Consider the following 21,238-nt stretch of genomic DNA (forward strand, 5'->3'; position numbering starts at 1 on the left):
GTTTCATTGTTGCAAAAAAGTTCTGAGTCTGGAATTATAATATAGGCTTATTTTGTTTTTTGCTAAAGACATTGAATTCTAGAGCTAGCTTTCCATTGGTTTTGAAATTCTGATTGAAGATTATCCTCAGATATTACTACTTTCTTATTCATTAATTTACTCACTTAATTATTTTAAAATAACTTTAATTTGGGCATGCATTGCCCCCAGGTGTCATTGTGCTGTAACTGCAATAAGGGTACTATGGTCAGCATTGAAATATTTAATTTTCAGATTTATTCATTTATCAGTGGATTAGACCTAAATTATTTTTGCAGTGAGATAAACATAGTCCAGAATGGATTCAATGTATCTGAAGATGTAATTAGCTCTTTGCGTGGTGGGACTTAACGTTTTTTCTTCCACTTATTTCTTTAAATAGTAATTTCTCTGTCAACAAATAAGTAACTATATTTAAATTAATCAACTTAAACAATTTAAACTTGCAAGTCAGTACAGTTGGTAATATAGCCTATTAGAAATCACTTACATGATGAGCAATACATTTATACTGAGTATAATGAAGAATGTGTAATATTTTTAAAATGCATTTCTTGCCTATAGGGGCCCTAGCTGTACTTTGAAGCGGCTATTCTGTTTGAAATTATTCCATAACTCCCAGTCAGCTCAGTTCCAATAAACGAGAAATTGTTTCATGTATAGAGCACCGATCTCATCTCACCATCTGTCCTTGCTAATTGCACACAATAATGGAAAGGAGAAGTTCAATGAAAACAAACCTGGAATGAAAAAAATACAGTACAGGACTGTTAAGCATTAGTATGCTGATAAGGCAATTCAGATCCATACCATTTATTCCCCTGAAGTTCTGTCATCAAGACCTATAAACCCACATGCACTTTAAAATCTCATGTCTTTATCCCATGGGCTTAGAGAAAATTGATGAGTTTGCTAGGGTGAACAAGAAAAGAATCGGAAGCAGATTAGAAAAAGTATGGAAAACCAAAGGGAGAAGCACAATGTGAGTGAGAAGATTAGAATAAATTCCACATAGGACAGACAACCTTCTTTGACAGCAGAAAACTCAGCAGACTTATTTGAAAGTAGGGATTAATTCAAAATAGACATAGCAGTGTGGTAAAAATACTTAAGAAATAGTAAAGCTTCTCAAATGTCTTTTTAAAATGAGGCTGTGAAATCATGGAGATGTATGGTAATGCTTCAGTCTACTCAACAGCTGAAAGTTTTAAGCTTGATGAACTATGCAAGTTTACTGCAGTGGAAACTCTTTCAGACGTAAAACCCAAAATCCATTGCAGATGGAAATAAGGGATATTTGCCAGCCTGGATTTGATACAAAACACTAAAATTCCATGAACATTTGGGCTTCTCCATCTAAGGGTACTGTTTGTATTGTAAAGCAAGAATACATGCAGCTCAAAATGGGATAAACATTTCTTACTGTTATTGTATACCAGCCAGCTCATTATCTCAACTTTTCTTTTTTTTGTAGGATTTTTAACTTTTATTGGTGGATCATTCCCATAATTTTAACACCTTCTTCGTTCTCACCTTCATTTGGAATAGTCGTACACCCTATGGTAGAAAACTTCGAAAATGTTAAATAAAGGACCATTATTAACACACTGGAACTGATTATTACAGTGTGTCTATAACTAAGCAGGGTACAGACTATAAAATGTCCCAGATTTCAATACCTTGGCAGTCTTGAATTAATTAGAATCACCCTCATTTCTCCACATTCTGCTGGAGAATTGTAGGGCTAGTTTTTGTTCTGTGTTCCCTATATATGATGTTGTAAGAGTAATAAGAATGTTTTATTTTCTTTGCTTTGAACTTATACCCTCAAGATTCAGTCAATTTGAGGACATCAAAGGAGAATGTGTGCATTGAAAATATGGACAAAAATCTCTTTTTATGTCTCAACATGCAGTATGTACAGTGTAGTAGCTGCGAGTCAGTTTTCTGTCTGTCTTTTCCTTCTTTCACTCTCTTCCTTGTTTCTACCATCTTTCCCACCCTTTCTCTGACTCCAGCTTTTCCTCTCCTGTCTCAATGCTTTGTCTCATTCCACTCTCCTTGCTTACCATTCTCTCTCATTTCTGTGCCAACTTATTCCTGTTTTCTTCATAATATTCTTGACCTTTTCCCTATCCTTCCCTAGTTGTTCTGTGTTGCCTCTTCTTCTGACTTTCCTGTCATTTCTTCTTTTACTGTCTCTATCACTAACACAAACAAGCTTCTCAGTCAGACATGTTCTAGTCACACTCATCGCACCGAGTGCTGTACAGATCTAAAGAGAGCTGGCCATCATCTCTGAATCTTTCTAAAGCAGCCTTTTACCTTGTTTCTCACATGTCTTAAACACAAGCACACTTAGTGGTGTCTTTATTCCATTTGGTGTAAATAAACTAGTCTTTTGTCTTCACACACAAAAAAATTGCCGAACATCTTTTTTTTTTAAATGAAATTTTCTTTGAGTCGCTGCTTTTCAGTTTTCCCTCTCTCATCAGAGCCGCCCTCAGAGGGTTGTGGCCACTCAGGTACTTTTCCCCGGGAGTAATCAGAGCCCGGATATGCGGCCAGAGCCCGCTGCCTTTCCATGCTGCCAGCTTTCAAAAGAGTTGCTGAGTCTCACTTGATGAGCTCAGTTAATGAAGTTGCCTATTGTGCCCGGAGAGGTCCTCAGGAAAAATCAATAGACTTTGCCGGCCTGTGTGTGCAGAGCTGAAAGGAGTCAGGGCGCGCGTTTGAAGAAAGGGGAGGGTGGGTAGGAGGGGCAACATTCCACATTCAAAGACCAGGCAGGGGTAAAACAAAAAAAGAAAAAAGAATGGGCTTGGATGGAACAGAAATGCGCCAATCAGAATTTTAATGGTTTAGAAAGTGCAGATGTGATTTCCATCACATTTTAGGTCCATATCTGGCACTTTTACAAATGATCTACTTGATTTACTACTTGATTTAAAGTGCTTGGTCTTTTTCTTTGTCGACTTTCAGTGTTAGTCTTCTCGTTTGAGTGTCTGGTTTTAAGAACACTTTACAGAAACTCTCTAGCAGAGTACTTGGTGCTTTAAAGTAGTGCAGCAGTATCAGAGTATTTGTAATTTGTACACTTGAAAGCATTTTTCTTGGGAGCACAGTGCTTTCAGCAAAATAACATGATATGCCAATATCGTCATATAATCACCTAAAATATCTTACATGAAAACTACCTCCTATTCTTTACAGAAGGCATTTTTTGACAATTCACTATCTCTCCGTTCACATTTCAGTTACTCTCATGCTCAGTCTTGACTCTCCAGATAACAAGGGCACTGCCTTTTATATGCTTCTCCAGCCCAAGGCTTTGGCCTCTGAGATGAACTGTGCAACCCAAAAGCCTTCTGCACTGTAGTCGAGCAGTCTAACCACTGATCCACTGCATTCCAGTTTGCTGCCCAGCACTCTAAATCCTGATTTGTTCGAAACACATGGGTTTCCAATAAGCTGCCTACCACTTACTGTATGCTTCTTCTGTTTAACTTTCCACACTTACCCTCAGCATTCAAACCACTGAGCTTCTCAGAAGCAGAATCCTTTACATTCCAGGATAACCGCATGTTGCGAGAGGAATAGATTTTCTTGCTGCACTGTTATGTTAAAGCAAGTTGTTCTGCAGTTTGTCCTGCTAAGGTGTGAATAGACATCTCTTGTAAGTGGCTCTAGAAAAAAAACAAACAATTAACAACATTGTTTTAAGTCATAGTTTTTTGGGGAAACATCACAGACTCCTTGTACTTAGTTATGGGGGTAAATTGCAGATTAAATTTTAATAATGTTCATGTTCAGACAATCTTTTATAAAATATCGATTTAAATGTATTCACTTGGAATTTTTTCAAACCATTTATTATACAATTTCATATATTATTTTTTTATTATTGAAATTATCCATCTTTTACCATTTTTTAGACTGGGCAGTGCCCAGTATCCAATATGAAAGGGTTTACATAAAACCCTGAGCTCATGTAAAATATTGTTACCAACTGACCTGGATGCCTACTCATTTTAATATCCTCATTTTCTAATTACAGCACTGCATTCTGTAGATTATTTTTCAATGATGAATAATTCTTGAGTTCATGATGAATAATTCATTTCATGCCTACAGAGAAATGCTCTGTTTGCCCATTTTATATGTCATTCTAGTAAAGGCGGAACCACAAATCCAGTCCAGTGCATAATAATAATAGGCTAAACTGTCATTGAAATATGATTGATCAGTATTTTGTGACTGAGGTGCGATCTTTGCAAATGTTACTGTGATGATCGCAGAGCCTCAGAGCTGCGCTTTTTGCGAAGGGTTCCCTGCCTTTGTTTTCCAGTTTTGTGCGTGCTGTGACTGTGTGAGTGCAGGGGCGTGTCCACTGTGGCGAGCTCTCAGCGCACAGGCCAGAGAGCAAACTGGGTCAGGCAGCCGTCATAGAGCACATACAGTATGTAGGGGTGGAAGGAATGTAAGTGTTGGGGAACTCCACTCAGTGGTTCAGCCTGGGTAAATAGAGGTCTCTCCCCCAGTGGGTGATCCTTCCCAAAGGGGGGACAAAGGGCTTCCTGAATTTGAGGGACTTCAAATCTCAGAAAAGGGCTGCTGTGTACACCCTTGTCCCTTACAGTTTCCTTTCTTTCCTGATTTCTGCAGTAAATATGCTGAACCCAGGTTATAGTAAACTGATATTGCCCAGATTCCACTCAATAAAAATCAGTATAATCAAATATTTTGTTTCTGAACAAAAACACACATTTCTTATCCTGCAATGCAGTGGATTTCTATTGCCCAGGGAGCATATGAAATGTGGTTTGTTTTTCAGCAGACGTGATGTATAATGACCACAAAGAGCATGTCAGCTTCGGCAAGTTGCCAGGAGATGTTTCGGAATTATTCATAAATAAAAGTTTAGACAATGGAACTCTTTGCTGCAGTGGTCCTCCTGAACAGACTAGCATTTAAAAATAAATTTGCTTTTGGCAGATGTTTGTGTAATATAGTCCTGAAACTTAAAGTCAGTGATGAAACCGTATTTGTTGTTGTTATTTAGGAGTCAATGAGAGTTTGAAAGTAATATGTTCTGCCTATTCAGGACAGGAAAACAACTTCTCTTCCAGGGGAAGGATCATACAATACATTAATTTAGCAAAAGAGATAGAAATGTGATTGAAGTAAAAAATTAAACATTGCAATTGGAGAATGACCTGACTGCTTCTACAAAGAAGTTTTGAGTAAAAGAAAAAGATGTGCCAGAAGGAATATGGCATTGAATTGGGGTTTTGTTTTCCAAGGCAGGCATTATAGGATTTCTACATAGTGCAATCTTTAGTTACAATAAATTTTGAGCAATTAGTTTGGAACCCTGTGTTTTTTAATCAAGCTGTAGTACTGTATTAACTGTTTCTAATGTGTCAGGTGTTAAGGACCACAGATGATGATATAATTAGTTAATATAAAGAGCTTTGGACAGAAAATGTTTTGTTGTACTGTATGTCATTACATCTCTGTAGTTATTATTTATGTAGGTTTTGTGACCTAAAAGTACACATTTAAACATGTTTTAAAACTTAGCCATGCTTCTCAAATATTTGTAGGTACTTGTAACGTTTAGTAAGCCTCTAAATGTTGCACTAACAGCCCTGGTTTAAATATCCCTGTTCTATCAAAAAAGCTGTGACAAATCACATTTTACTTGCACTGTCAATTGCACTTTCAGATGCCTACCATTATAATTATAATATAATTATAATGCATATTGCTGTAATTTCAAAAAGCCTTAGTCACACTGTCTTGTTTCTACCTATAATGCTCCCTGCGTTTAACTGTTAATTCTTAGTGTTCCACTCATTGTTTTTCTGTTTATTTCACTTCCATTGCCTTGTTTTATCCAATCAAAACCCTCTATCTGCTCTCCCCACAACCCCCCCCCCTCGCCTCCATCAACCAATCAGAGAGCACAGAGCACTCCAATGAAATGTGGACTGGAAGAGGTAAGTCTGACACAATTGAAGCATTTAAACTAGTTGGACCCTGCTTTCCATTTATCATTAGTATTTTAGCATTAGTATATAAACTTTAGGTGATATTTTTGCCAAGTTGTCTCTTGAAGTATGAAACTGTGGAATGATACTGTACATGGTGCTGCAGTTGTAGAAACATGCAACACTTTTTTTTAATCTTGGCATAATGCATCATGATATACAGTACTGTGAGCATAACGCATACAGTATTTGGACTTAAGTGATGGTTTGTGATCTTATAGCCTTGAATATACCTGAACTTCACACAATAGAATTAAAATAATGGCCAATATACTGCATAAATAGAGCTGACAATCAGAGGTTCCATAGTGGAAAGTGTTTTTGCCTGCTCTCTGGACAATTTGCCTAGCTCTCAGTGAAACCAATTGAACTCCTGCCTTGATCTCCAGCTCTTGGGCTGTAAAGGTTATTTGCCATGCTGGTGCTTACAGAATGGTGCAGTGAAGGGCTTATTTAACATTCGCCATTGGCATCTCTTTAGGGCAGAATTTGTTGTCCTTACGTTACATCATTTCATTCCAGTAGATGTCTTGACATAGACATTCTTTACTAACTCTTAGGTTGAGATTTGGTCTGCTAACACACTGAAATTTTGAGTTAAAAAAATAACAAATGAGGTACTGAAATGTGCAGTGTTAAAGGGGAAAGACATGCACTTTAGTAAGGAATCAACATGCTTACCTCCTCCTGCTCAATATTGAGATTCCCTTTCAAGAGCAGTCTTCTGCCATTAATGCTCTGTCAGCACTGAAACTAGAGCACACATACACTGAGAGTAATGCAGAGCTCTTTCAATTACAAATACAGTTGTTACATGCAATGTATGTAGGTGCTGGTAACTTTACATTCAGGATCACATTTTTTGCAGGTCCATTTGACAGATAAGAGTGAATTTTAGCTGCAGAGCTATGGTAAATTAATATGTTGAGCTCTTGGTGCTCTATCAGGTTTTATGGTGTACGCTCTAGAGACTTTTCTGTTCACAGGGTAGTAATGTTCTGCCAAAATGTTGTGTATACAGCAGGCAGCACAAGAGCCAGATGCTATAAATTCTGGCAAAACTACAGCAAACAAACCTTTTTTTTTTCTTCTACAGTGTGTTTACTTGGACCAAGCACACAGTAGGGAGACATTTTATCGACTTCAATTAATTTTATTCCAGGCTTCTAAGGAGTTTTTGCTCTCCCACACACAACTAGAGATAACAAACTGCATGACCACTCTTATGCCCACATGCCAAGACCAACATGCAGTAAACATTGTACTATAGCTGGGATGAATGCTGTGATTGAACTTCATGTTTTTATATTAAACATGCTTTCGGTGTTAGTCTATTTGTACTCCATTATTTCTCATTTAGTGATAAGGGCAATACTATTAATGCATTTTTTTGGTTATTTCTTTGAGCAGTGTTTTATATCCATTATCTACAGTACACGTGGATGCAAATTGCAAATGTGCAGCTGACACTAGTAATTAAAAATAAATTAAATCGATTTGGAAAAAATAATTTAATCTGAATGATGTTTCAAATCACTGAAAATATCGAGCAGTTTGAATTCTTAAAATTCTGTTGTTGAAATGTTATGTATTTCAGTGTATCTTTTACTGAACTATGATAAACACCTACTATACAGTACTAGGGCTTTGTACTGTAGCTAATTACTTGCTAACCACCAGACTGATTTTGTGGCTATGTGATAATGCTTTGTTTTTCTTTCATATGGTGTATTATCTAAATGAGAACTTATCTGACATATCCCTGACTTAAAATAAATTTAGGTTTGGTTGGTGAAGGTACTGAATATTATTCTGGGAAATGGATTCTGATAATGTCCGAATTGAAGGAAACTAAGTGAACAAATTGCTGTTCAAATCCCCATTGTTGTGCCAATGTAGAAGCATTAGTAAAACAAAAGGTTCGAAAGCTCTTTCCTTGTGTTATAACAACATACCACATACACAAAATCATTCTGCATCTCTCTTTCTTCCGACCTGTCTCGATTATTCTGCACATCTCAGGATTTTGAGTGAAGAAACTTGAGCCAAATTTCTACCCCAAAAGCTAAAAAAAAAATGTAGATGCCCAGCCTCTTGGTTTAATCATCTTACTCTCAATTATCAGTCCTCTGACTTGGGAATCTTCCATTGAAGGATATGCTGTAGAGGAATGGGATGTTGAAGTTTTGTTGAATACCTTCCAAAATCTACTTCAAGATATTTTTGTTGCTTGCAGTGGCCCAATATATTGTTCATGGTTGTTCCTAATATTATGGCTGGTTAGTGAAGGTATTGGATGCCACATTAACATTTTTCAGGAGTCACGTAACAAAATAACTGATGCATTTATTTCTCATTTTGTTCTAATGATGTGTGTTGTACTGCAGTTAAAGAGGGTTTCATAAAATGCAGTGCCAACCTACGAGTTATACTGGAAAGGATTTTCGTAAGACTAGAAAACTAGAGTACAGTAAATGAGTTTGTGGCAAACACACTATTTCACATTCCTTGATAGAGTGTGGAGGATCGTATGTAATGCCATTGTGGTGCTATCCCACAGCTTGAAAGCCCAACTATGACAAAGCCATATGTGTAACGTTCATGCTTGTCTTTGTAAGCTTTCTGTGTGTGATTGATTTCTCCCTCTGAGTTTGTGGCCTTTGGTTGATTGTGTTACATAGAAACCTCTACATGTGATGTTACTGGAAATCCAACTGTGGAATGTCAGACTTAAGTTTTGTTAGTGTTAATGTTTCCCAGACACCCTTAGTAATGCCGAAATTATAAACACGCATAAAAAAGTTATTGTGCACAAGTTGCCTGAGCTTTTAATAGCTGCAGTGACTTCTACGCTAAATTATAGACATCTGGGTCTCTTCACACTCTTTCCTACAACCGCAGTTTTTTTTTCATTTTTCTGTACAGTATTCTTCGCACTCTCTGTTTTGCTTATATTTTCCTTTTATGATCATTTTCACATCTTCTGTGTCCTCCCTTCCCTTTCCCTTTCTCCCTACAGCTCCATCTGCGGTGTCCATCATGCACCAGGTCAGTCGGACAGTGGATAGCATCACGCTGTCATGGTCGCAACCGGACCAGCCCAATGGGGTCATTCTGGACTATGAACTTCAGTACTATGAAAAGGTAGGATTTCTCTCTCTACAAGGGTACAAAGATGTTAATGGTTGAATTTTACAGTACCCGAAACTGCTCTTTTTTTGCCGTATTTTTATAGTGTGGACAGGGAAGGGCTTTAAAAAAAGATGGCGAAGCTGCACAAAAGACTATATTTTGTGCATTGCTATCTTGAGAAAGAGGTTATACAGTTTCAATACTATCTGTCCATCTATTTTCTAACCACTCCATCCAGTACAGGGTTGCTGGGGAGCCAGAGCCTGTTATGCTGGCAAGCAACAGGCAGCGGAGTAAACCCTGGACAGGACACCAGTCCTTCACAGGATGCACACAGATGGAGACGCGCTCACACCAGGACAAACATATTGCTTATAAAACCTATTTATACTTGAAAATACAAAGAAATATCATACATACTGTATGTGTTTGTAGACTAACTGTTGTACAGTAGACCTAATGCTTACAGTTTTGGACACAAGCGTTTGGAAAAGAAAACCAAATCTACTACAGGTCCTGATGGGACTATTAAATTCAGTTGGTTTGTGGACATTTGATACAAAACATTTTGACTTCAGTGCAGCTCAATTAATTTTGTGTACGCAGTTAAAGACAATGGTGTGTTCTGTTTTTGCGGATGAAGAAAATCCCTGATGACTTGAAATGTTTTGACCTGCAACAAAGCCTCTGTGGTATTTTAGCTCTGGTGATTTGAGTGTTTGAGGAAAAAAGGAACTCCACATGGGCTCTGAACGATCCACTCAGACAAGCACATCCTGTACATCTCTGGCACATGATCCTCAGCCAGCTGTCCTGAGTATAGTGCCACTCCCAGACACAGAGGAGGATGTCTTGTCATTACATTTGTCAACCAGGCTGCTAGAGCAGCTTCTCTGTGTTTACTGAATGACAGGCTGAAGTGAGCAGCTTGTTGAAAAGTACTTCATGATAGCTTTATGGAAAATTGTTGAGTTGTGTTGAGATTGTATTGAAATATTATTACAGTCTGCACAGAAAAGAGATGAATTTCCATCAAAGTCCATTGTACTTCAACACAGTAGATGGGGACTGTGAACTTAACTTTCCAGATTAAACATTTAATAAAGTAATCTACCATTTTTCATTAGAAGATAACAGTTAAACACTGGACATTTTTTCAAGCATTTTGTAATCTGGTTTGAAATGTAATATTATAACACAAATGTAATTAATTTCCTGAAAAAAATGAAACTTTAATTTTCAAGAATAGGCAGAATATCCAGCCATTCAGTATGTCATGTTTTCATGTACAGTACATGCAGTATGTGGACATAAAATATAGACTTACATGTTTCTACATACATATACTGTAGCGATATACTGTTGACACACCCTGGGGAGGTGTGCCTTAGCAGCAATCTTTTAATAGGCAAGTCTCAGTAATAAGACACAAAAATGCACCCGTAAGGTCCAATATTATGCTCTTTATTTTACAAAATGAAGAACTCCAAAAGCCTAGCTCTGTCCAAGCTCTGATTGCATTTATTTTCTCTGTCTGTTAGTAGTCAGGGAGCTCGGCAGCTTACTGGCATAAAAAGACAAGTCTCTCTCCAGACTTTCAGAAAAGCTGAATTAACATCCATTTGAGCTTCCCGAGAAAAAAAAACTTCTACATCCTCATCGGCCAGTTCCTTCTCACTCCCTTCTCCCTCTGGTGCTTCCTAGATAGCAAAGGTCAACAGCCGGTGGTAGCTGTTTAACTATTAACTAAAATTGTTATAGCTACTTATTGCACACATTAATAGATTATTTATTGACTGCTACAGCAGAGAGCTAAACTGTGACTGTAGAGTGTGTCTCTATTATACAGTATTGGACTCTTCATAATGCAGCCCTTACATATTGCAGTTATTCTTTATGAAATTATATCTATTAAAGCAAAAGAATTCTGATTTTTTCTATTATAAAGCCTCCCCATGGAACACCATCCACCTTGTTCACGAGCTAAGCAAACATAGAAGGCTTCCTTCTAAGGAAATCCAGTCTCCAATAAAATAGCACAAACCTGACCAAACAGTTAATATCTATATCAAGAAAGCCTAAACCCCAGTGATAATCGCAAAATTGGATAGAGTCCCAGTCCCGTTTATATTTAACATCAGTGTTAAACAGACATTTGCATTCATGCATCTGAAAATATACAAAACAGAAGCTGCCAAGGCATTGCAAATGTCTTCTTTACAAACCCTGCTGTAACAGTTAAGCAAAGGACCTTCTAAAGATACCACTGGGCTTGCTTTCGATGTACAGTATGTTGATAAACACCTTGAAGCACTTTGAATCATACTGTAGCTATTCAAACCCACCAAAAACAACATTGCAATCACTGGTACATTTTCGAGAAGAAAAAAAGCATGTAAGTTCAACAACAAACTTGGAAATGATGATTTATCCAAATGGCGGGTTACACCACCATGGAATTGCACAGCAGGTTATTAGTGGTGAAAAAACTGGTGCCAGTCAAACCGCAGTTTCGGAGGGGGGAATCAGGGCCAGAGAAGTCCATTCATTCATGGGATGACTATGTAAAGCTTTATCACAGAAATTGATTTTTTTGTTAACAAAGAAAAATGCCCATTGCAATTACAGTCTCGTTTTTTATGGGCTGCTTTTGAAGAGGATGTGCTAAATTAACTAAAATGTTCAGGAAATCCTGTAATACTACTATTTGGATTTATTGCAAACAGAGCCTTTTTTAATGGCTCTTTCTTACACCATCCTCACTTTTTCAAATGGGCTTATGGGCACGTACCTTTACTGAACGTACGAAGAGCGAGTGCTGTATTTATTCGCAGGTCATTTCACGATGACGTCCAGGGTTTATCAACAGTGGTGAAGTGTTCTTCAGCTACCCCAGGGGTAGAACATGATACCACACACAGAAAAGTTAGCTTGTGGGACAACATCAATCTCATGATACGCTGCATGTCAGTTTTCTGTCTGGGGAGCTTTGGGGTGGCTCACTCTGAAGTGTTGCTCTTTGTTGCTGTGCTTCAGGACCAGAGTGAGTATAACTCCTCGACAGTGAGAAGTCAGACGAACACAGCAGTCATCCGTGGGCTCAAACCGGGGACGATCTACGTATTCCAAGTACGGGCACGGACAGTGGCAGGCTTTGGACGGTACAGTGGCAAGATGTACTTCCAGACCATGACTGAAGGTGAGGCCCAGAGTTCCAGGCACCACAACAACAGAACTCACGCATTCAGCAATTCTCCGGCTCTCACTGTCCTTTTCCAGTTTTGCAGTGAGAACTCACATTAGTATTCCAGTCCATATTCCACCTCTGTTACTCTTCTTAATATATGTTATAATTACATTGTTTGGGTAACATTTGTATGCTCCACTCAGTATAATGAAATGGAACACCTCCTTTCAGGAGTGAATAGGGTATGTAATGAGCAAGCTGATCCCACCTGTCATTTCCGTTTCAGGCTAGAGCTGAATTCTGAGATAAGCCATCAGCAATTGAAAAAAAAAAAAATTACTTGCAGCCAGTATCCACTGCTATTCAGGATGTCACACATTCATCCGATTTGCAGAAGACTGCTTTTCTGAGGAAAATTTGGTTAACAATAAAACCTGGAATGTTTTAAAATGAAGAAGTATTACAAATACATTATTTTCTGCCCATGGCTGATTTTAAATATTTGCATTTTTGTACAGGTAAAATAATATTTCCTGTTTTAAGACTGCTATATACAGTACATATGCAGTATTTAATATAATATTTCTACTATATTTTTTACTGTGTATTTTATAGTATATTCACATTTTTGTCTACACTTGTAGAACTATAATGTATGTATAGAAATGTATATCTATATAGTATCAAGGATTTCTGTCCCTTCCTCCCAATTTCTTTCTCTGTGCACATACCGAAGGTATCTATTAGGTTTACAGCTTTACATTTTATATACTGTAAGCATACTATAGGACTGTGAGGTTTTGGATTATAAAGCAAAACATCCTGTTAGCCAATGATCAGATTAAAAATTACCTAATCTCCGATGATAAGAATACCTGTAGGCAGGAATCTAAAAGTAGCAAAACTAATGCAAGAGCACTGACCCAGGCTTTATCTAAACGTCTCATTACCTGTATCGCTCAGGGATATAATTAGCCTGATCTCTTTTCAAAGCCTTCTCCTCTGAAAACTATGATGACAGGCAAAAAAATGAAAAGAACACGGGATGTAGAACTCCCAAGAATAAACCTAGACATCACAGATTGGATTTACCATCTCCTTTAAGAAACGGTGCTAGTACTTGCTAGTATCCAGAATAGGATCAGAGAAGATGGACCGGTAGTTAATGAATGGCAACAGAGAGTTTAGATTTTTCTTTTTTTAAAAAACCAACTCATTTAAAGCCAGTAGTGTGTTCTTTTCAGCACCTACAAAAACATTTAATATCATAAACTCAATATAGTGTATAAACGTTTCCTACAAAGTTCTTGCTCAAAGCAGTATAGAAGAAATTCCCCTGTGCCAACTAATGACATAATTGCCTGGCACCAGTCCGCATTTTGTGGCTCAGCTCTCAAACTTCAGTGCCAGCCAAGCCCGTTTCGACTAGGCTGACCCACCTTTCCAGAACAGTGCACTCGAAATGTTTTAATTATATCACTTTGACAGTGCTCACAAGTCAGTTGCTCAGGGGCAGTTTGTTCGTGGCCCAGATCCTTTTTTCCCAAGCCTTCTGTCCAGGGCAGGAGGTCTGGAGGAGCAGATCAAAACAGTCTCCTTCCGTCTGCCAAATATGTGCTCGCTCGTGAGCCTCCCATATGCTCCAGCTACTGCAAGATTGTGACTCGTGCCTCAAGATGTAAAATCGCAAGTGGAACCATCCATCAGGCCTTCTGAGGAAGCCTGTCTGTTCCCTATTATAAATAGACTGGAAATCTCATAACTGCTGACAGGCACAGGCAACTGTCATTTCCTGCAGACTCTAGTTCAGACTTCGTTATCCCTACACTATTCTGCTTTGACACCTAATGGCATCCAGCAAAGCCCACTGAGATTAGGTGTTTGGTGGCACAGAACTTCTCATTTCCTCTGGCCACTGCTTTGGTTTTTCCCAGCACACACTAAAGTCAAGTTTCAGGCTTCCTCCCAATCCTTGAATAATAACCGCCTTTTGCATTATGACCCAGTTGAGGGATCTAATGGTTCCAGGCTCTTAGGTTCATGTCCAGTAGGTGAGAGCTTACAAAACCAAATTTCTGAATAACTTCTAACTGCAAGTGCTTTTTAGGGCAACCACTGATAAAAATTTAGGAAAGGCTCCTTAGGACGACAGCCAGCCAGGGGGCAAGTTTGATAAAGAACTCTTAATCACGCCTGTAACTCATGCCTTTAACTGCTAGATGAAATCCTTCTCTTAGTCCCTACAATCTCATCATTCGATTATGCTTTAATATGCATCTTTTACTTCTTAATGCCTACTCAGCACCACCTCATCTGTGCTTTACCCCTGACTGTATCATGTATCATGCTATTGCTTACGGTATGTTTTATGCCCATGTGCCTCAAACCCCTTTGTTTTAAGTAGAAAGCAAAGCTGCTTCTCAGTCTTTTCAAATAAAAGCCACAGTGCCCCATGGACCTGGTTCTGTTTCTCTAAATAGTCAACCACATTTCCTCCTTCTCCCTCAATTGCCTTAGTCACTGGCAGTGAGGAGGTATTGATTTCAATTTGTAATTATGTGTGGAAAATAGTCATCTTCTGTTTCAAGGGATACAAATCTATCAGCACATTTCAAGCCCCGCAGAAGAAAATTAATGAGGACATCAATGATCATTATTTGTGTTCTGTCCAGCCATGTTACAAAGAGAAAAGAGCCCGTAATTCTGAAAGATGTCATAACAACCCGAGAGAATATGATTTCATAGTAAATATTGAAATATTGATAAATGACCTTGGCAAAAACATTATATAGTTATCGATCATTAGGAAACTGTTTACATTGCATCTGGTTTAAAATGTTTGTAATTGAAGTTGTTAATGTTGACTTTTTCACTCTTTTGACTTCAGCGGTTATATTTTAGAATTATTGATTATGCAACTAATCGCACATGGAATTTTAAATGTTTTAAATAGATAGGAAGGAAGGTAGGTAGAAAAAAACTTAATATATTAAATACAGTATCGTCCATGGAACCAAATCAACTTTCAGATAGGCAGCATCTTACTGTCATTGGGTTTTGTTGCAGTCCAAAACATCTACAACATAAGGGAATTACAGTATATAGCTTTAGGTAATGTAATATTTAGCTGTGCACAACTTTTTTGGGGGAGGGTCGTCCCATTGTTTTTCTGTTTACAGATGATTTCTGTTTTTTGCTGTACAGTAATCATGTATATCCATGTCTGTGCTTGCTGCCTCTGAGGTGACACTGTGTTGTGTCTCTTTCCAGAGGAGTACAAGACAAGCCTTCAAGAGAAGCTGCCCCTCATCATCGGTTCGGCTGCAGCCGGACTGGTCTTCCTTATCGCCGTTGTAGTCATCATCATTGTCTGCAATCGGTGGGTCATTCTGTCTCCTCCTCTTTTATCTTCATTGTAGAGAGTTGATTCTTAAGCAACAATTACTTATAGGCTTTCAAATGCACCCCCCACTTGCTACTAATCATAGTCAACCTTAGAAAGCGATTTATCCAATTAGGTCTTAAATCTTTAATAAGTGACCTTCAGTAGCATAATATATAATAAAAAGGTGTAATTAAGCAAGCATTTGGATTACTTTTAGCAATTAATTATAGTTCATTTACAGTTAGTCAATAATTAAGAGCTCAACTGGAACAAAACCCAGAATGTATGGTGTCCCTCCAGGATAAAGAACTACTGGATAGAAAATATTGATACTCTACATTGTTCAGTTTAGACCTTTGTTCCCTTAGTAGGTTTAAAACTTGTTTCATTAGGAGCTCTCCTCATTTTATCACTGAATTAATAAATTCATGAATAATGTTATATTAGGTTTCTCTGCAGATGTTTCATTAATTTCTTTCCATTCTAATTATCTCCTCTCGTTCGCGTTGCTGGGGGGTGTGAATAAGTCATTGGTGCATCACTGATAGGTTCCTTAACTTTCTGTTTGCTCAGTCGACCTCGTGCACCCCTTTCAAAAGTTGCATGTTTTCTGGGCTAGGTAGTCATCTGTTACAGAGACAGAATGACTGTTTGACAGGAAGAAGGTTTCAATGTAGAGCTGTCAGTGGATTTCCAGTGGCTGGTTTACTGTAGCATGGTGTGAGACATCTCTTCTGCAGTTTTATAGGTGATTGTTTTTTAACCTAGGAGGAGGGGCTTTGAAAGGGCAGATTCTGAGTATACGGACAAACTGCAGCACTACACCAGTGGCCACAGTGAGTAGCATGCATCCCTTCACTTTAAACCTCTGCTTGCAAAAATGTGATTTCCTTTTTTTTCCTCTATGACCTTTCTTACACTACTTACTTACTACTCATTAGACATTAAGCCCTTGTAGTTGCAAGCTGTTTTATTCCACATTCCCTTTTTATTTGTTGTTGTAAATCATCTGTATATTTATGTTTTATGAATCATGTTTGGGAAAAAAAAAGTGCAAAATGCTTCCACTTCCAGATACCACAAAGCCATTTTATTGGCATTTCCAAATAGGAAAGATAAATAGTTCTGTGTAACATACAGCACCTTTGAAAAGAAAACAGCTACAAATTACAGTGTTTGTAGTGCCACCCCCCGCCCTTTCCTTCAACACAAATTAACCAGACCGATTTGTTTTCAGTCTCATACCAGCCACTTTGAAATTTGTTGTGAGTTCACCAGAAGAAATAAAAACCTCATCACTGTTTTTACTCAGAAAGAAGACGTTTTCATTTTTGCTATTGTTCTTGTAGTCTGGGGTTTTGATAAGGATTATCCAAGAAATATGATTAAAGTTCAAGGCCCCAATAATGAACCTTTTATTATTGTCTCCTTGCAGTAGAAAAAACAACAACTCTTGCAGCATACAGAACAGAATTCTTTCTGTAAATTATTTTTGCTCTTAATTAAGAGATTTTCAATGGCCCCATTGAAATGAAACAGCATGAAAAACAAAGGCATTTATTTTTTTCAGCAGGTAAAAGTAATATTGTTTCATTATACAGTATACACATTTTAGGAGTTCATAAATGTGTAAGACCAATTTAAATTCTGAATTATTTTTCTCAAAAAAAGATTGTAATTTGTAAAAACACAGGGCTGATGCAGCCACAGCACAGTTATTTAAAGGGGTTCTGTCTGTCAAAGGGATTATGTCTTATCATTTCTCCTGTTCAGCCTGGGAAATCTGATGCAGAGATGCATTTCTACCAGGAGCTTATTTCTGTTGCCTTGCTTATCAATTTAGACAGCTTTTATATAGTTTAATCAATAGTATCAGATTGCAGTAAATGCTGTATTTACAAAACTCAGTTCTGCGAGAGGGCAGAGAAGGTTAACCCGGCTGGACAGAGGCCATTACCAGCTATTAATATCATCCCCACAGCTTCACACAAGCACGGTGTAGAGGGCTTTGATTCGTTCCTTCCTCATCTGCCATTCAGCCTGAAATATTATGTGAAACCAGAGTAAGGAACTCGGAGCTCAATCCTTACATCTGGTCAGATTCATTCTATACTTTCCAAACCAAATCATTACTATTTGTGCACACACCTCATCTTCCTGTCTCTTTTCCCCTAGAATACATAATTCTGTACCTGTTGAGTTTGGATAGTCTCAGATAAAGTTGCATTGCATTTTTGCAAGCCCCAAGGGAATGGATAGAATTATGATCTGTGTACTCTTAATGCAAACCTGGCATACTGTACTGTATGTTTCCAGTTGTCATATTCACTGTTATTAAACACATTTACTGTAAACAAAGGTAATTATTTTTACACTTATCTGTGATATTCCAGTAACCTGTTGGGCTTTTCTTTTCTCTACTTAAAAATGACATTTCTTTCGCTCTTTTCTTCTGCTTCACTTTATCTCCATTCTGATTTTCCTAAGCTTTTGCTCCCATGGTACCACGTACTCAGCCCTTTGTGGGTTTTCCAGACCAGAGCCAAATGTGGTATTTAGACACAGAATAATGGGAGTTTATAAACTGGGACTCTTAAATCCCTTAACACTTTTAAAAGCTATCATAAGCCAATTTACCTGGTATCTAGACCTAAGAAAAGCAATTTATTTCCTGGAGCAGAACGCAATGATAATCGCCACTCACTCAGAAGCACTGTGCGTTTTCTTCTGGTTCTCATAGCTCTGTCTGCCTCAAGCAGATATCATTTTGGAAGAGGGCTGTACTCATATGGAGTGCATCTGCAATGGGGGATAAACAGTCCCAAATGTAAGCTGTTCCCTGTCCTCGTCCTCTAATGCAATTACTAGGTGACCCTTCATACCTGCAACTCCAGAAAGTTGGGGATATAACAAGGTCAAGTCTTCAACAACACCCCAACAACATGGATGCACAACTTTTTCCAGAAACCTACAGTGCTTTGTATTTGAAAGTGCCACCTACTTTTCTCAGCTTTCCAGTTTGGAATGTTTAGTAATAGTATATCCCTGGTTTTCCAGCCTTAATCTCAGACCTGGCTGTACCCCAGTCCCCCAGTTCTAGCCTATAGCTGAAAGTGAACTACGCTAGAATTGTCTGGGCAGACTTCTTTTGCACTTTACACAATCTCCAACCCTCGCATTTCAGAACAAACCATCCCTTCCAGATCTTACACTTCCCAGGTTATATCTTGCATTATATACAGCATATACATGTGTGGTATTTTTTTATTCTGTTTTCCTCAGCTCCAAGTTGAGATTTTTACAGTAGTGGGTTTCGCTCTTGGGGTTCCCAGGCAGGTAGGGGTGCTAGTTCTGTAAATATTATATCGTCATCTTTTCTTTCCAAGTGACTCCAGGAATGAAGATCTATATCGATCCGTTTACATATGAGGATCCCAATGAGGCAGTGAGGGAGTTTGCCAAGGAAATTGACATCTCCTGTGTGAAGATTGAGCAGGTGATCGGAGCAGGTAAGCTTGAATGCCCACGGCCTGCTGGCCCTCTGCTGTGAAGGAGCAGGGATATTTCTCTCCAACACCATGTTCTGTACTCAGCTAGTGAGAAGCATCTCTCATGCCACTGTTTTATATTAAAAAGAATACAACAATTCCAGCACAAAGAAGAGATTTTTAAAATAATGCATTCTTTTTTATTGATGGCTTTTTAAAAATACATTTTTAAAGTTGGCATTTACTATATTTAAATACATTCTGAAATAATTTCATATATATATATACAGTATATGTTATTTTCTTGCTATTCTGTTTACGTGAAAATAATTTGTGTCCAGATGTACATTATTCTCCTGTCTCAGGGCTTTTATTGCAGCCTGAAACTTTCCTTTGTTAAGTTACATTAATGTCCGTGGGGACAAATAAAATAAGTTTATTGGGCTGGAGTGTGTTGGAGATGCAGATAAAAAGACTGAGAAAATAAAATGAAGAAAAGGTCTGTGTACTGTACTCTGATAGCTCTTGTTAATTGGAGTTGAATCAACAAAATGAAGATAATAAACAGCAGTCTTTGCTGTAGAACATGACTGTTCTGACATCTGTGTTGCTCAGTTTGAACTCAGCAGGTGTCTTTCTCAGGGCATTAAGAGAATTTAGAGTGTTTTTCCCCATTATGTGTGGCAAGCCAGGTTGTTGCATCTATTTATTTTTTAGCAGGGACTCTGTTTTTTTTAAATCATAGCTTGCTATATGGTGGTTTGTTGGGGTTTCACTTTTTATTGTTAGATAAAGAGAGTTGAAGATACAAAAGCTACCAAACGAAGAGCAAAGCTATACAAATACAATTTCTGTACAGAAGGGAGCAATATGCAGGGTATAACCAGTCACAAACATGATAGTACAGTGATTCTCTCTAACCAAATACAGTGTCGGTAATCTGAGAATTTGAAGCTTAAATTCTGAATTATATAGTAAATACCCTTTCCAGCCTGACTAAATATTGAGAATGTAGTTAATATAAAAATCTGTGTGGTATACTGTATTCGAAGGGAAACCGTTTGATCAGTTTTTTTCACCCCTCACAGATATAAGCAGAAGCAGTACAATCCATTTTGAAACAATACTTTTCATAAATTCTTTGCCATAAATTTGTGTATTTATATATCAAATTAAGGTTACAGCTTCCTGTTTTAAGCTACATTTTATTTTAGGTACAACTAAATGTTAAGTAAAAAAATACAAATTGTTCAGAAGACAGCTTGCTTTTCCAAAGTTCATTCATTTTAACACGATTGTAGTTAAACGATTCACATTTCAAAAGATACAAAGAACTGAGTTAAGTGTCAAAACAGGCTTTGACTGTAATAGAGATTTAAATGTACTTGCGACAAAACAAAAGAAAAGAAAGGATTTTATTTTTATGCAGTAATGTAACATGATGGATCATTTTCGGTTTTGGAAGTGTAATCTGAATTCCTCTTTGACAAGATAATGATTGAGCTCATGTTGGTAATATATTAATTTGTATTTAGAAAATTAGGTGGAACTGGCGTACTAAAAGTGCTCAAATAGATGCCTCAAATGCCCCAATACAAATCAAACTGAGCTCATACAGAATTATAGTGAAAAAGTTGAATCCAATAACCTTCAACATGTAGAGTGCCTTCATTTCATGTGGTGTAAACATCCTCCAACAGTATTCTAGCCATGCACTAGAAAAATGTTTAATTGATTATGACTGCTAAATAGAGAGTTTTCTTGCTTGTATAGGCAAAAATCATGGGAATATGTAAATATAAACATTGAGATTTATTACTTTGCTAAAGAAAAAAAGGTAAAGTAATCCAAGCAAGATGGCAGCCCACTCTTGTGAAAAACATTTTTTTCAAATTTGTTGGTGGTTGTATAGCTCTAGGATCGAACTCCTGAGCTACTGAGGACCCATTATGAA

At 37.7% G+C, this 21,238-nt stretch overlaps 1 protein-coding gene across 4 annotated transcripts in view; it reads left to right on the plus strand.

Annotated features, from left to right (window-relative positions):
• The window catches only part of ephb2b (eph receptor B2b), a 192,194-nt gene that overhangs the window by 149,986 nt on the left and 20,970 nt on the right, over positions 1–21,238 (plus strand). Inside the window, exons 6-10 of one of the 4 annotated variants that reach the window (XM_069183719.1) lie at positions 9,112–9,236; positions 12,261–12,423; positions 15,682–15,790; positions 16,565–16,632; positions 19,183–19,305. In XM_069183719.1, coding sequence (XP_069039820.1) covers positions 9,112–9,236; positions 12,261–12,423; positions 15,682–15,790; positions 16,565–16,632; positions 19,183–19,305 — 588 coding nt within the window. The remainder of the gene's footprint in view (positions 1–9,111; positions 9,237–12,260; positions 12,424–15,681; positions 15,791–16,564; positions 16,633–19,182; positions 19,306–21,238) is intronic. The other 3 variants (XM_015337251.2, XM_006641931.3, XM_015337252.2) reach the window with 3 other exon arrangements.

The sequence above is a fragment of the Lepisosteus oculatus genome, chromosome 25, assembly GCF_040954835.1.
Source record: "Lepisosteus oculatus isolate fLepOcu1 chromosome 25, fLepOcu1.hap2, whole genome shotgun sequence".
NCBI classification, from domain to species: Eukaryota; Metazoa; Chordata; class Actinopteri; order Semionotiformes; family Lepisosteidae; genus Lepisosteus; species Lepisosteus oculatus.